We start from the raw sequence: 16,288 nt of genomic DNA, 5'->3' as shown, positions 1-16,288 counted from the left end.
TGACGCCTCTGTATATTTTCTAGTTCCTTTCTAAGCTAATCTATATTAATATTTATATCCACTTTTAATTCCTTCATTTTTGCCCTTAATTCCTTCAGTATTTTCACTGTCTCCTTTTCCAACTCAGTTCTATCAAACTGCAGGGTCTGTTTCATTGTTTGTTGCTTCAGGTGAATTCTCCTTTTCTTTAAGCTGGGAATGGTTCCTGAGCTTCTTCATTGTGCTTATTTTTCTTATTCAGTGAGTTTAGGGAAACCAACCACTGTAGTCTTGGAGGGCTATTTATATGCAGGAGCACTTCTGTATATTTTGTGGGGGCTTATTATTTATTTTTGGTGCGGGTGTTTGGATATTTGCTATCTCTTTCCTCAGTGTAAGGAGGTTGTTATCCTCCTGAAAGATTGCTGTGTGTGCTTCCAGGGAGATGGAGGCAATGGGCAGGGTTAGTAGTCAGTGCTTGGTTGCTAGGCTCTTGGACAGTAGCAAGGACCTGTGGGAAGGTAGTGCAGGCTGCTCCTAGTTACAGGGCCCTGGGAAGTGGTAATGAGCCTCAGGCAGGTTTAGGCAGTGCCTGGAGCATTTGGCAGTGGTAGCTGCAGGGCATATGTGTTCCCAGGGGAGTGAGACCAACAATGGGCAGTGTTCAGTTGCAGTGTCCTCTCTGCCACCCTCTGAGGTGACTGGGGCTGCAAGTGGTGCCTGTTCAAGGACTCCTACTGGTGGAGGGCCATGCCCACCTCTGGAGTCAGAGGTAATTGTGGTGGTTTGCAATTACCTGTAGACCATGCAAGAAGCACTCCATCTTGCTTAGCCCACACAGGAGGTGCCACCACCTGTAACTAGCTTAAGAGGGGGCATCGCTGGCACAAGAGGTGCCTTGATGCCCGTAGCCCTGCCCTCAGAGAGTCCACACATTCACAGAAATTCCTATGGTGGTCCGCCTCTCCTCCTCTTGCCCTCCCCAACAGTGGTACTTTGCTTCTCCTTCAGGCTCAGACCTCCTCCTGGTTCCCTAGCTGTGGCTCCCAGCTCCCCAAGCCCTTGGTGCACTGCTCTCTAGTTCCCTCAGGTGGTCTCCACATGGCTAACCCTAGTCCTCTCCCTGGAACTCACCTCCAGAGCCTGAGTCTCAGCACCCAGCCCCCACCTGAGTGTCTCAAGCTATGGTGTCCAGGGGAGGTGGTGCCAATAGTCTTTGTGGCTCTCTCTCTGCTTTGCCTGCCTAAGTCCAGCTGCAGTGCTTTTCTTTGTGGCTTTGAGGTCCCTCTGTCCTGGCTGATCTCCAAGATCAGTTAGGTGGCTTCCCAGGGTGTGGGTTCCTTTCTTCTTTCTCAGCTCCCTCTCAGGAGTGATGGACCCATCCTGATTCCTTCCTCTCTCTCTATTTTTTTCCTTTTGTTTTACCCAGTTATGTGGAGGGTTTCTTGCTCTTTTTGGAGGTTTAAAGTCTTCTGTCAGCATTCAGTAGGTGTTCTGTGGCAAATCATTCTGCATGTAGATGGGTTTTTTTGTTTTTTTTTTGATGTGTTTGTGGGAGAAAGTGAGTGCCGCATCTTCCTTCTCTGCCATCTTGATCCTTCCAACTCATATAAGACTTTGAAAAGATGTTTTCTTAGTGTCATAGCTTGTCTCGAATACAGGTTTCTTCATCTCTTTTATGAATCTGGTTTTTTTTTTTTTTTGTCTCTGTGTTTTCTATGGCCGCACCTGTGGCTTATGGAGATTCCAAGGCTAGGGGTCTAATTGGAGCTGTAGCTGCCGACCTACACCAGAGCCACAGCAACATGGGATCCAAGCCTTGTCTTCAACCTACACCACGGCTCACGGCAGTGCCGGATCCTTAACCCACTGAGCGAGGCCAGGGATCCAACCTGCAACCTCATGGTTCCTAGTCGGATTCGTTAACCACTGAGCCATGATGGGAACTCCATCTTTTATGAACCTTTATGTGCTTAAAATTGTTATTCTTATAACTAAAATGTTGATTTTTTTACCTCTCATTGTGAAACTGTTGGTTGTTTTTTGTTGTACAGATACTCAATTCTGTGTCAAATTTAAGCATATATGGATTTCATTTTCCCCTCAAATTAGAGAATTTCCCTGGTCTTATCTCTTGTTAAGTAAGAAAAGCCTTGCTCAAAAATGTAAGACTGAAAGGTTCTACAAAATTCTTTGTGCACTGCAGGATATTTTTTCTTCACAGAAATCTACAACTTGTTCAGGGACAGATGTTTCTCTCAGAAGTTGTCAGGCTCAGTAAAAGATTCAGAGAAAGAATCTGTGGTGGGTTGTATAATCTCCCTGCAAAATTCATGTGCACATGGGACCTCAGAATATAATATTATTTAGAAATAAGGTCTTTGCAGATGTAATTAGTTAAGATGAAGTCATATAAGGTTGAGGAGTCTTTGGGTTTGTATGCCTGATAATCACTTTATTGCCTTTTTCCTGTGCAGTACAGCAGTCACTGCTTGTGAATGGCCTTCTGTAACTCAGGTCAAAAAACGGGGAATGGACTCATCTGAATAAACGTGGTCCTCTTACATGTTACTGTATGGTCTAGAAAGACCCCTGAAGAAATGGCCAATGAGGTTACTTGGTCACCATGAATTACTTTAAGTGCTAGTATTATATAGTGAAAGAACTTCAAAAACATTCAATCATGGTCTATTGAGTGATCTCTAGTGATGTTATATGGAATTCTAGGGTTGCATGGAAACCTAGTTGTAAAACCCTGGTGTAGATTCTCACATTTTATACCCCTTTGGGAAAGTTTTAACAAAATAGTGGCCTTTATATTCCTTACCTAATTACATATCCCTGAAAAAAATAAAACAGTTTGTAATTTGTTTCTAAAAATTTTATGGTTATGTGTAGAAGCAGGGCATGTGTGGGAAATCTCTGTGCCTCTGCTCAGTTTTGCTGTGAACCTCTATCTCCTGTAAAAAAAAACTAATCTATTTTAAAAATTAGAATAATGACTTTTGAAACTACAAGATCTGATACAGTTTTACCCTGAGTTCCTATAATTTGTTTGATTTTTTGTGGTATTATTGAGAGGTCAGAGTGCTAGGTAAATATTCCTATTTTATTTATTACACAGATTATTTTCCTAAGTGCTAATGTATATTTCAAACCTCCATATCTGCAAATGAACTATAGACATTGCATGGATTTTTCTTTGCTTTATTTATATAATGGATAAGTTCTAAATCAGTTTTATAATGATTCTAAGAACTTGAGAGATCTATGATAATCTGGGACTAAGAAAACCAATCATAATATTTATTGTTTATGTTTTATAGTTGTTCTAGAGGTTGATGTACAGAACCCTGATTTATCATTAGGCAACAACCATACTAATACCAGGAATGTTTTATAGAGTTGTCTGGGAGTTTAGAAGAGGATATACTGGCAGCAGGATTTCTTGACCACAGTGACGTATCTTCTCTAGTACAATAAAATTTCATAATTCATCATTCTTTCAAGTCTTTTTACAGAGACCCTGTATTTATGGCAGAATACTTAACATTAGTTTCATTATGAATCTGTTTATAAAATAAAATGTAGAAATCAATATTGTCTTTTCCAAACTTTCTGCTTTGGTATTATATTTAAAGCTTCTATCTTTTACTGTCTTTTGTAAGACTTCTTGAAATTCTTCCATAACTTATTCTGAGAGATTTTATGGTTGGTTTATTCACTGGCTTTCCATTAAAATACTCTTCTGATACCGATTCAGCAGAAACTCCAGGGAATATTGATCTTCAGTGATGGTTGACCCTGTTTTTGTTTTTTGTTTTTTGTTTTTTTTTCTTTTCTTAGAGATAGTTGAACTAGAGACGTTAATAGTTCTTTTAACTACTGGTTTTTTTTTTTAACTTTTTTTTTTTTTTTTTTTTTGGTGTTTTTGTTTTTTTAGGGCCGCATCTGTGGCATATGGCTGTTCCCAGGCTGGGGGTCTAATCGGAGCTCTTGCTGCCGGCCTACACCAGAGCCACAGCAACATGTGTCTTCAACCTACACTACAGCTCACGGCAATGCCGGATCCTTAACCCACTGAGCAAGGCCAGGGATCGAACTTGCAACCTCATGGTTCCTAGTCGGATTCGTTAACCACTGAGCCATAATGGGAACTCTTTTTTTTTTTTTAACTTTTATTTTTATGGCCACACCTGTGGCATATGGAAGTTCCTGGGCCGGGGTTGAATTGGATTTGCAGCTGTGGCCTATGTCACAGCCATAGCAACACTGGATCTGAGCCACATCTGTGACCTAATGCCACAGCTCACAGCATTGCTGCATCCTTAACCCACTAAGCAAGGCCAGGGATTGAACCCACATCCTCATAGAGACATTGGGTGCCTAACTCACTAAGTTACAATGGGAACTCCTTTACTTAGGTTGTAAACATTTGCCATAATTTTATCTCAGATAGAAAAGCCCTAGAGGAGTTCCTGTTGTTGTAGTGGGTTAGGAACCTGACATAGTATCCATGACGATGCGGGTTTGATCCCTGGCCTTGCTCAGTGGGTTAAGGATCCAGTGTTGCTGCAAGCTGCAGTGTAGATTGCGTGTGTGGCTTCGATCCAGCGTGGCTCTGGTATAGACCAGCAGCTGCAGCCCTGATTTGACCCCTAGCTGGGGAACTTCCATATATCTCTATTGTGGCTGTTAAAAAAAAGCCCTAAAGAACTTTTAAGATAATTACCTAGAAACTGTCCATAGAATTAACAATGACTTTTGAAAAAAAAAAAGATGTAAGGAAGATATTGAATTATTATTTAAATTGAAGTATAGTTGCTTTACAATGTTGTGTAATACTGAATATTAAAAAACTTGCAAACATTTTATTTTGAAGTAGTGTAGTACAAAGTATTCCCCTCTAACCTTTACCCCATTCCACTCATTTTAATTTTAAATATTTTAGCACATTTGCTTATCATTCTCCCACAAATGCACGATTATTACTTTTGCTCTGTAGTGATGAGTAGGTTGACTACATCATGCCTCTTTACCCTCTCTACTTTTTCTCTGGGGTTTTTTTTTTTGTTTGTTTTTGTTTTTGTCTTTTTCCCTTTTCTAGGGCCACTTCTGTGGCATATGGAGGTTCCCAGGCCAGGGGTCTAATCGAAGCTGTAGCTGCCGGCCTGCACCAGAGCCACAGCAACGCAGGATCTGAGCCGCGTCTGCAACCTACATCATGGCTCACGGATCCTTAACCCACTGGGCAAGGATCCTTAACCCACTGAGCAAGGCCAGGGATTGAACCCGCAACCTCATGGTTCATAGTCGGATTCGTTAACCACTGAGCCACGACGGGAACTCCTATTTCTTATGTTTGTTTTTAAGAACAGTAATAGTCTCTTCTACAGTAGCATTAGAGTTTTCAAGTTCTGATAGTTTCACATTGTTACTTTAATCTATAGTGCATATTCCCATTTAATTGGTTCTTTTTTTTTTGTCTTTTTAGGGCTGCACCCATGGCATATGGAGGTTCCCAGGCTAGGGGTCTAACTGGAACTATTGCTGCCGGCCTACTTCAGAGCCACAGCAACACCAGATCCGAGCTGCATCTTCGACCTACACCACAGCTTCTGGCAACTCCGGATCCTTAACCCACTAGGTGAGGCCAGGGATCAGACCTGACACCTCATGGTTCGTAGTTGGATTCGTTTCCACTGCACCATGACGGGAGCTCCTTAATTAGTTCTAATAATATCGTTTAGAGCATTTTTTTCCCAAATATTTTAAATTGTAGTTAGTTCCCATGTAAACATTTATTTTAAATAGACTGTTCGTCTTAAAATCTTAAGTATTGACTTTTTGTTCTTTTAACAGCTAAACCGGGCGGACAGGTGAAATGTCAGTATATTTCTGCCGTGGATAAAGTTATATTTGTGGACGATTATGCAGTAGGGTGTAGGAAGGACCTTAATGGAATCTTGTTGTTAGACACTGCTCTGCAAACTCCCGTTTCAAAACAGGATGATGTGGTTCAGCTTGAATTACCTGTTACAGAGGTAAGTTGATATCAGTGTCAATATGCTTTTCTACTTAATGAAGTCTCAGACCTATTAGCTATTCAATGGGATTAGATTATCCTTTGAGGATATTATATATGTACCCCAATAAAGAGAAACAATTTACATTGATTGCAACTTTTTTTTTTTTTTTTAATTCAGTTTTTTTTCTTTTGCTTTTTAGGGCTGCACCTGAGGCATATGGAGATTCCCAGGCTAGGGGTCCATTCGGAGCTATAGCTGCCAGCCTATACCACAGCGACAGCAATGAGAGATCTGAGTCACGTCTGCGACCTATACCACAGCTCACGGCAACGCTGAGCGAGGCCAGAGATCAAAACTGCAATTTCGTGGTTCCTAGTCAGGTTCATTTCTGCTCTGCCACGATGGCAACTCTGATCACAACTTTCTTTAAATACTTATTTTTCCTCTTCATAATTAATCAATGCTTATTAAAATGGTATTGCAGTGTGAACTGTAACAGATTAAACCACTGTAACAGAGACACCTAAATATGATTTACACAAGATAGTTTCTTTCTAGTAACAGTGCAGTGCCAAGTATAGGGACAGCTTGGCTTACCTCACCGTTTAGCTGCCATCTTGTGAGTCCAAGACAGCTGTTTCAAGTCTGACTAGTTCCCAGTCGTAGGTAAAGGGAAGGCAGGAAGCCAGGGCAGTATGTTGGTGTTACCCACCTTCCTTCCCTTCTTTTCTCTTCACCAACCTCCCTCATCCCTTCCCACCTTCTCTCTCTCCCCTTCCTTCATTTCTCTTGTTCCTTTTTACAAACTCTTTCACATACACCCTTTTTTTTTTTTTTTGTCTTTTTTTGGTCTGTTGTTGTTGTTGCTATTTCTTAGGCCGCTCCCTCGGCATATGGAGGCATATGGAGGTTCCCAGGCTAGGAGTTGAATCGGAGCTGTAGCCACCGGCCTACGCCAGAGCCACAGCAACGCGGGATCCGAGCCGCGTCTGCAACCTACACCACAGCTCACGGCAACGCCGGATCGTTAACCCACTGAGCAAGGGCAGGGACCGAACCTGCAACCTCATGGTTCCTAGTCGGATTCGTTAACCACTGCGCCATGACGGGAACTCCCACATACACCCTTTTGATATTTGGCCAGAATTTGGTCACATGGCCACATTAAGCTGATGTGGTTCTTTTTCCTGTAATATTTAAAAAAGGAATAAAGAAGTTCTGTGGTGGCCTAGCAGTTAAGGACCTGGCGTGGTCACTGCTGTGGCTTGGGTCACTGCTATGGTGTGCGTTTGATCCCTGGCTTAGGAATTTCCACATGCCGCAGGCATGGCCAAAGAAAGGGGGGGGATAAATATTAATGGACAACCAATAATCTTTGCTGTGTATCTTGTTTCTTAACAATTCAAGTTTACATTTGCAGTTATATATATTTTCTCTTATATATTAATTACTTAATTTATGAGTCTATCCTAACTTAAATCCTTTTTGTGCACTTTGATATTCATATCATGTAACTTGGAAGTAAAATTTTCACATATATCAGATTCTAAATAATCTCAGAATATCAAAGATTATAAAGCTGTACTCCCTAATAATGTAGGACATTATTTTCTGTCTTCATACCAAGTTGTTGATTACCAATTGTTTTATATTTGGTGGATCTTTATGATTAGTTAATAAAGTCACTGTAGAATATTTTGCTTTTTTAGGACATGGAATGTGTTAATTTGTGAATTTTAAGTGCAGTATAAATGTTTTTTGTTCTCTCTTTGAAAGACTTTTTATAAAAAAGAGATAGCAACACATATCTACTTAGATTCATATTTAGGGTCATATCACTGTCTTGTAGTATATGTTAATATTTAAAGCATGTTACCAGAAGTTTGATTTCTGAAAACACTGTAGCCATCTTTTTGTCATCAGAATATCTTAATCTGGGTATATGTCTAAAATCTTTGGAATTAGTTGTATTCGTATTGAACATATTTTATACTCTTCTACCTGCTGGAATTTAGATCAGTTGATATCTGAGCTGCGTCTGCAACCTATACCACAGCTCATGGCAACACTGGATCCTTAACCCACTGAGCAAGGCCAGGGATCAAACCTGCAACCTCATGGTGCCTAGTCAGATTTGTTAACCACTGTGCCAAGACGGGAACTCCCTAACCAAAACTCTTAATTAAAATAATAAGTCTAAATTTCGATGTCTGTATCTATCAAACTCTGTTTCCATCCTTCATTTATCTAATAAGAAGGGAAGAAAGTATGTATCGTTGCTGTGTTCCCTCAGTTCTATAAAGCCTGAACCTTTACAGAAACTTTACAATAATGTATATCCTTGATAAAAGATATACATTATAGTCTACAATGAAAGATATTTCAGTATTTTTCCTCCCTCACCTTGCTAGCTCATAACATCTGTTGTTAGTTCTCTTTTTTTACCTAAATAATTAGAACTCTTTTGTTCACATATATTATTTGTAGACTTTCCACCACATTAGTTTGTCACTGTTGGTACCTAAAGTATGGGGTCCTACGTTTGGTTGGATTCGTGTGGATATGTTCTTTTCCATATATTGACCACTTATTTCTGTTAAGGTAGTTCATATTGAATATGTGGGTAACAATGCAAAGGGCTTTAAGATTTTTTTTTTTAATTACCTGCTGACTTAGTGAATGATCCCTCTTGTCCAGTGTTTTCTGTCTTGCTTTGATTTATAAAAGCTCCATGTACTGAAACTTTACTATGTGGTAAATTGCTTTATCTCATTTAATTTTGTAACAGCCCTTAAACATTATTTAAGTTTGTTTTAAAAAAGTTTAAAAAGGGTAAGCTTTAGTAACTACTTGTCAGGATTAAACTATTTGTATAAGGATCTGAATTTAACATTTTTTCTTGTGTCTAATTTTTTGCGATCATATTTTTTATTTAGGCACAACAGCTCTTATCGGCTTGTTTAGAAAAGGTAGATATTTCTAGTACAGAGGGTTATGATTTGTTCATCACACAGCTCAAAGATGGTTTGAAAAATACATCTCATGAGACTGCAGCAAACCACAAAGTTGCTAAGGTAAGAAGTTAAAAATTACTTAGGGGTTATAATAGAAGGAACACCTCTATACTTCTGTCTTTCTCCTCCTCCTCACACTGATGTCAAGGATGTCTGTGGGAGATGGTGGTTTGAATTAAATTCTTAGATGTAGTTAATTAATTCTTTTGTTAATTTAGTTAATTCGTTTTCTTTTAAGATTAAGATTCGCAAGTTATAAATGTAGTACATATAAAATTTTTATACCACAGGAAATAAAGTAAAAGGTAAAAGATATTTTCCTAAAGATAACTTTTGTATTTATAAATATCTTCTTTTCAATTACAGTTGAAATTATACAAAAATATCATGATATATTTACTGTCTTAGTTTATTCAGGCTGCTAGAACAGAATACCACTGATTGAGTGGTATTCCTTCTGGTGAAGTTCTTCTTCCTGTGTCATAGCTGGCATCTTCTCACTGTTCTCATGTGGTGGGAAAGGCAAGGGATCCCTGTTGAGCCTCCTTTATAAAGAAGGCTGCACCCTCATGACTTAAGTACCTCCAAAAACTGCCTACTAATGCTGTCCTATTTGAGTGTTAGAATTTCAATAGATGAATTTAGGGAGAAATGAATATTCAGACTACGGTATATACCTTTTTTTCTTTTTTTCACTGAAGAATGTGTCTTGGGTATCTGGGACTCAGACTTCTGAGGAGGAACCAAGTGGGTACTCAGGAACTTGGAGATTGGAATTTGTAGAACTGAGACTCAAATCTCAAAAGAAGGTACTACTAGACTAATGTTAGTGCCTCTGAGGGAGCTCTATGTGATTGATTCTGGGAATGTTAAGAAAACGAAGTGAAAAACCTCTGAAGACCAGAAGAACCCACTGCTACCATCAGATCCTTTGCTAAAAAAATGTTGGCAGCAAAGACAAGTAATAGCAAGGAACCAGTCTTTCTCCCTTCCTCATGTTTTCCAATTTCCATCCTGTGTTCTTTTGTCAGAACTTAATAGCTAGGAAACTAGTTGGCAGAGAAGAGACAGTAGTTTACAGAATCCAAGCCCCAACATGATGGGAAAGAGAGAGAAAAAGTAGGTTTGGGAGTAGGTTTAGACCTGAGAGACAATAGTTTAATAACTGGCGTCCACTCCTTTGGCTATTCTGCTTTTCCATATATACCATCTATATGTGTTTGAACTTTCATAAACAAATATTATGCTTTTACTTAACAAGAGGAACTGTCCATTTTACAAATGAAGATTCTCTCCCCATCCCCGGTTCAGACACAAAATCCCAACAGAATTTAGGATGGATTAACTACTGCTAAAATTTACAGTTTCAGGCATTTAGGTAATAAAGCTGTGCTACCTAAAGACTAAATTAACTATAACCAAAATTATTATTATTATTTTTTTGTCTTTTTGCTTTTCTACGGCCGGTCCTGCGGCATATGGAGGTTCCCAGGCTAGGGGTCTAATCGAAGCTGTAGCTGCCGACCTACACCAGAGCCACAGCAACGCGGGATCCGAGCCGCGTCTGCAACCTACACCACAGCTCAGGGCAACGCCGGATCCTTAACCCACTGAGCAAGGCCAGGGATCAAACCTGCAACCTCATGGTGCCTAGTCAGATTTGTTAACCACTGTGCCAAGACGGGAACTCCCTAACCAAAACTCTTAATTAAAATAATAAGTTTAAATTTCGATGTCTGTATCTATCAAACTCTGTTTCCATCCTTCATTTATCTAATAAGAAGGGGAGAAAGTATATATTGTTGCTGTGTTCCCTTAGTTCTATAAAGCCTGAACCTTTATAGAAACTTTACAACCTCCTTCTTCTCCTACCTGTTCCACATTCCTTTTGTTCTTAGCCAGCACTTTACCTGGTCAGTGTCTTTACATGGTGGCTTGACTCAAGTCTTCACTTTTTGCAGGATCCAGTTCCTCTGTGGTGCTGTGTTAAGTTGTTATGACTATCCTTTCACTCTCATTATTGGTCGTGAAAGAGTGTACAGACATCCTAGAGAAATCTCCTGGATTGTGATTAAGTTCTCCTTGCTTCTGTTATTAGCATCAACTCAATTTCCCATGTTTGTCAGCTTTAATCATTCTAGCCAGTAGAATAACCACCTTCTTGGCCTGATAATTCAGTAGCAAGAGGAACCCAAAATTGCTGGGCAGCAGTATCAGCATCTAATTCAGTGGAACCTTTTGTTGTATTCTTCGTGAAACATCTTTGACATAAGACCTCTAGAGCCTAAAGCTTAAAAAAAATGTAAATGGATTATTAAGTGTAGTAGTGACCCTGTTAGGAGAAACTGTGTCATGTATTTTTTTGTTGTTGTTAATTCAAAGCATATGCATAAACCTCTAAGGTAGAACTCCAACCTTTAAGGCATCTCTCCCAATTAGTACTGAAAATGAGTTTCTTTGTTACATCAGCTCCTTCTATGTGATAACACTGTAAGACCAGTCAGTTTGGGACTTCCCACTGTGGCTCAGCAGTTTAAGAACCTGACATAGTCTCTGTGAGGATGCAGGTTCGATCGCTGGTCTTGCTCAATGGGCTAAGCATCCAGCATTGCTGCAAGTTATATTGTAGGTTGACAATGTGGCTTGGATTTGGTGTCACTGTGGCTGTGACGCAGGCCTGTAGCTGCAGCTCCGATTTGATCCCTAGGCTGGGAACTTGCATATGTGGTCGTAAAGAGAAAAAGAAAAAGACCAGTCAATTTGATGGACAGGAGCCTATTGCTTCCCCCCGTCTCCCCATGAAGTGCTTTTTTGGTCAGAAGTAAAAAGCAAGGTTGTATGGAATACTTTGTTGGTATATAAGCCATTCTGTTAGTCCGTAGGTCGTCGTTTAATATTATGGCAGAAGCATTGTGGGCAGAACAGATAAATGGGTATCCAGAATGTATATCTATTACAGTGAAGACCGATTGCTACCCAATCCATGACTGTAGGAATCCAGTATAATCAGCCTGCAATCAGATATTTGGCTGTTCTTTTGGGAAAATGGGTGACTCAGTTTTGGTATCTGTCACCGGCAGATTAACCTGCTGTTAGCGTGCTGAGTGTTGATGAGAGGAAGTTCATATTGGACCTTTACCCTCTGTTTCTGTGGTCATTGTATTTTGCCTACAGGTCCATTGATGAAGCACTGGAGTGCCTGTGGAGAGAGGGTGAATGATATTCATATAATGTGTATAATCTGTTATTTCCTCTAGAATGGATGCCTTTTGATGAGCATTCCCATATTTCACAAATAATTTCACACTATATTTGTTTCGAGATGTCTGTCCATAGACCTTTGCCCTTGACTTCCTTGTTAACAGTCTGCTAATCCTGATCTTTCCAAATGCCTGACCATCTAGCCAAAAGATAAGCTACTGTTCATTAATCACTGAGAACCTCTACTACTGGCCAACTGTCACTCCAAAGAGAACAGCTAGATGTCCTGGTTGAAGTTTTGCCCACTGGGAAGATTAATCTTTACCACTGTCCTGATTGGGACTGTGATGCTGCAGCCATCCACTTTGGATAATACCAACATAATACTATCTGTATGTCCGAGCGAAAGGTTTTCTTCCTCAATTATCTCATCACATGGAGTTTTCTATGAAGCCATCAATGTAGAATGAGAAAGGAATAGGTATTGTAGAAATTGTAGAAAGCTACTTGCTTGTTGTACTGGTGAAAATTGAATTACCTTTTGGACTCCCTCCCTCCCTTCCTTCCTTGCCTCACCTGCGGCATGTGGAAATTCCCCGGCTAGGGATTGAATTGAAGCTGCAGCTGCCAGCCTACACTACAGCCACAATAATGCCAGATCCAAGCCTTGTCTGTGACCTGCGCTGCACCTTGCGGCAACTCCGGATCCTTAACCCACTGAACATGGTCAGGGACTGAACCTATGTCCTCATGGATTATAGTCAGGTTTGTTACCGCTGAGCCACAGTGGGAACTCTGCTACTATTTTGTAATGTTTGAAAGATCACAATATTTTCTATTCCCTAATGCGCAGTGACTGCAGTGAATGTTAGCAAGTGCCTTTGAGCAGGCTTGGAATATGATTTACAGTGTATATTGTTGGGGCATTGTTGTAGGATACTTTCTCAAGGGAATTCGGCTTTCCTGTCAACTAAGAAGCTCTGGCTCTATGAAGAGGTTGAATAGAGAAACAACTTAAGAGGCTCGCCCCCCAATTCACATCATGTTTCTGGCCACAAGTTTTTCCAGTGATATAAAGTAGTGATTTCGTAGGCTGCCTGTAGTGTATTAGGCAGAATATAAACTGTTCATAAGTAAGCAGGGACAGGATATAAAGATGAAATTACTTTATATACTTATTTCCCTTGGTGAATAATACTTAGTGTTTTTTGCAGTTTAACTTCTTAAGTAATTATTTTAATATTAATTGTGGTTAATATTTATTGAATGCTTACTTTATTAGACACTGTACCAGTTGTCACTTGAATTCTCATAAGAACATTATGTGAATAGATACTTGTCTTTTTCCCATTTCACAGCAGGTTACCGAAGTTAATTTGACCAAGTTCACATGGTTAGTGGTAAAGCTGGACTTGGAATCCAAGTCTGTGGGACTATAAGATCTATGCTTTTAGATACTTTTGCTGGATTATGGTGACAACAAAAGATACATAAGACACTGCTCCTCCAAAGCCTATCCTTATATGACCCTGTAGTGATAAACTGTACAACTGTATTTTATGAATGGAGATATTTGAATGCCTAGTTCTGCTTACCATTGTGTATATGCTAGAGGAATATGAAGAATTTTACAAATGATTTTAGTTATCTTAAATTGTGGACAAGATACGTAAGAAGATTTGCACTCATCTGGTTCTAAACTTTCTTTTTCAGGATGATTAGTTGAAGTTTCATTTTTTTTATGTAATTGCAGGTTCCTGCTTTAAATGATAAATTAATGGAGTAAACTGACTTGATACTATAAATAGTTCTTTATCTTATAACGTATAAGTTAAGTTTTGGTGAAATTTGTTTAGTTTTTCTTTGCTTACTCCCATTCTCTTTCAGTGGGCCACGGTTACATTTCATCTTCCTCATCATGTGTTGAAGTCCATTGCCAGTGCCATTGTGAATGAACTTAAGAAAATAAATCAAAATGTTGCTGCCTTACCTGTGGCATCCTCAGTGATGGACAGATTGTCTTACCTCTTACCTAGTGCACGTCCAGAACTTGGGGTGGGGCCAGGCCGTTCTGTGGACAGGTATGATTTTGCTTATAAAGAGATATGACTGAAATTGAGTTGATTAATTTTTTTGATTAACAAAGAATAAATATAAAATTTGATTTTGATTTTTAAAAATTTCCAAATATCTTTGGAAACCACTCAGATATTTATTTCTCTTAAAATACTGAAGTAAATTACTCCTTGAATTACTATGTGTTAACCACTTTCTTTTGGTGCCTGGAAAGTATTTAAAGAGATTATGAAACTATGTTTCTTAAATTCTAGGTTTGTACTTGCTTAGTAAGTGAGTCAACTTAAAAATATTGTAGTTATTCAGTGTATAAGAATTAGCTTGCCTTAATGAAATTTTGTGACTGTTGGCATAAATTCTGGTAAAATTAAAAATTACCAAAATCTGAATATAAGAGCCTTATAGTTTCCTATTTTAAAAAGTGAGGAATTAAAAAAGCAATTAGGACGATTTTCCTTTCTTTTTTCTTTTTTGGCCATCCTGCAGCATATGGAGATCCCTGGGCGGGGATCAGGACCCTGAACCACAGTTGCAACTTACGCCGGATCCTTAACCCGCTGTGCCAGGCCAGGAATCGAACTTGGGTCCCAGTCTGCAGAGATGGCGTCAGTCCCGTGCCACAGTGGGAACTCCAAGGACTTTTATTTTTTTTGGTCTTTTGTCTTTTCATGGCTGCACCTGCGGCTCATGGAAGTTCTCTAATTGGAGCTGTTGCCGCAGGCGTACACCCAGAGCCACAGCAGTGCCAGCTCCGAGCCGCGTCTGCGACCTACACCACAACTCATGGCAATGCCAGATCCTTAACCCACTGAGCGAGGCCAGGGATTGAATCTGCAACCTCATGGTTCCTAGTCAGGTTCGTTTCCACTGTGCCACGACGGGAACTCCTTTCAAGGGCAATTTTGAATTGAAATTTTTATGCTACCTGCCCTGAATTTAAACATAGTATCAAAAAAATCATACCTCAGTCGTATTTTCTTTGATAGAGATTTATTGAGGTTCTGCTTTGTATAAAACTGAAAAGTCAGTAATGTAAAGTAAAATTAAATATGTAAATGATTTGTTATTTGAAATGTTTATCAAATTAAAAAAAAAACACCTATATTTATTTATTTATTTTTTTAAGGGCCACACCTGCAGCACACGGAAGTTCCTGGGTTAGGGTTTGAATCAAAAGTGCAGCTGCCGGCCTACGCCACAGCCACAGCAACGCTGGATCCTTAACCCACTGAGTGAGGCCAGGGATCAAACCTGCAACCTCATGGTTCCTAGGCGGATTCGTTTCTGCTGCACCACGATGGGGACTCCTATGCTATTTTCTGATGTACATTTGTAAAGGGTACATGCTGATGTAGCAGAAACATTACTGCATTTGTTAACTTCTGTTATCTTTGGTGTGGGTTTTTTATGAGTTTTCAGTATTTACTAGTTCATCCCTTGGTAAACTGAAACTGCTTAATCAGTTGCCCTTTTTTTTATTAAGTAATTTTATTTTTTGTAAATAACTTATGTTGGTGGTTAACATTTGGGAGGTATTTTATATTCTAAAGTAATATTGCTTTCCTGTCTCTGGGCAGAATGTAGAGACAATCTTTTTTTGGCCATGTCCATGGCATGTGGAAGTTCCTGGGTCAGGGATCAAATCTGAGCCCAATGCCACAGCTCAGGCAGTGTGAGATCCTTAACCCACTCTGCCAGGGAGGGTGGGGCCGGGTGGGGCCGGGTGGGGTTGTCAAGATAGGAAACCTGCTCTGCTGCAGAGGCAATGCCGGATCCTCAACCTGCTGCATGCACTACAGCAGAACTTCTTATTTTATTTATTTATTTATTTATTTATTTATTTATTCTTGCTTTTTAAGGCCACACCTGCTGCATATGGAGGTTCCCAGGCTAGGGGTCCAATTGGAGCTACATCTGCTGGCCTACACCACAGCCATAGCAAGGCCAGATATGAGCTCATGTCTGTGACCTACACCGCAGCTCACAGCA

General features: G+C 39.8%; 1 protein-coding gene across 47 annotated transcripts in view; it reads left to right on the top strand.

Moving 5' to 3' along the window:
* Nucleotides 1-16,288, top strand: part of BIRC6 (baculoviral IAP repeat containing 6) — a 256,491-nt gene that overhangs the window by 34,125 nt on the left and 206,078 nt on the right. For all 47 annotated transcript variants that reach the window (XR_014842325.1, XR_014842324.1, XR_014842323.1 and 44 more), the window contains exons 2-4: nt 5,842-6,023; nt 8,945-9,082; nt 14,111-14,304. Coding sequence is in view for 42 of the 47 variants with exons in the window: in XM_085019687.1 (XP_084875813.1) it covers nt 5,842-6,023; nt 8,945-9,082; nt 14,111-14,304 (514 nt within the window). In the remaining 5 variants the exon portion in view is untranslated. The remainder of the gene's footprint in view (nt 1-5,841; nt 6,024-8,944; nt 9,083-14,110; nt 14,305-16,288) is intronic.

This window comes from Sus scrofa, chromosome 3 (assembly GCF_054392235.1).
Source record: "Sus scrofa isolate SSC_HxYL_T2T_F1_AM1 chromosome 3, Sscrofa_HxYL_maternal_Yorkshire_Landrace_v2.0, whole genome shotgun sequence".
NCBI classification, from domain to species: domain Eukaryota; kingdom Metazoa; phylum Chordata; class Mammalia; order Artiodactyla; family Suidae; genus Sus; species Sus scrofa.
The sequence above is the reverse complement of the archived record's forward strand: the minus strand, read 5'-3'. Positions and strand labels throughout refer to the sequence as shown.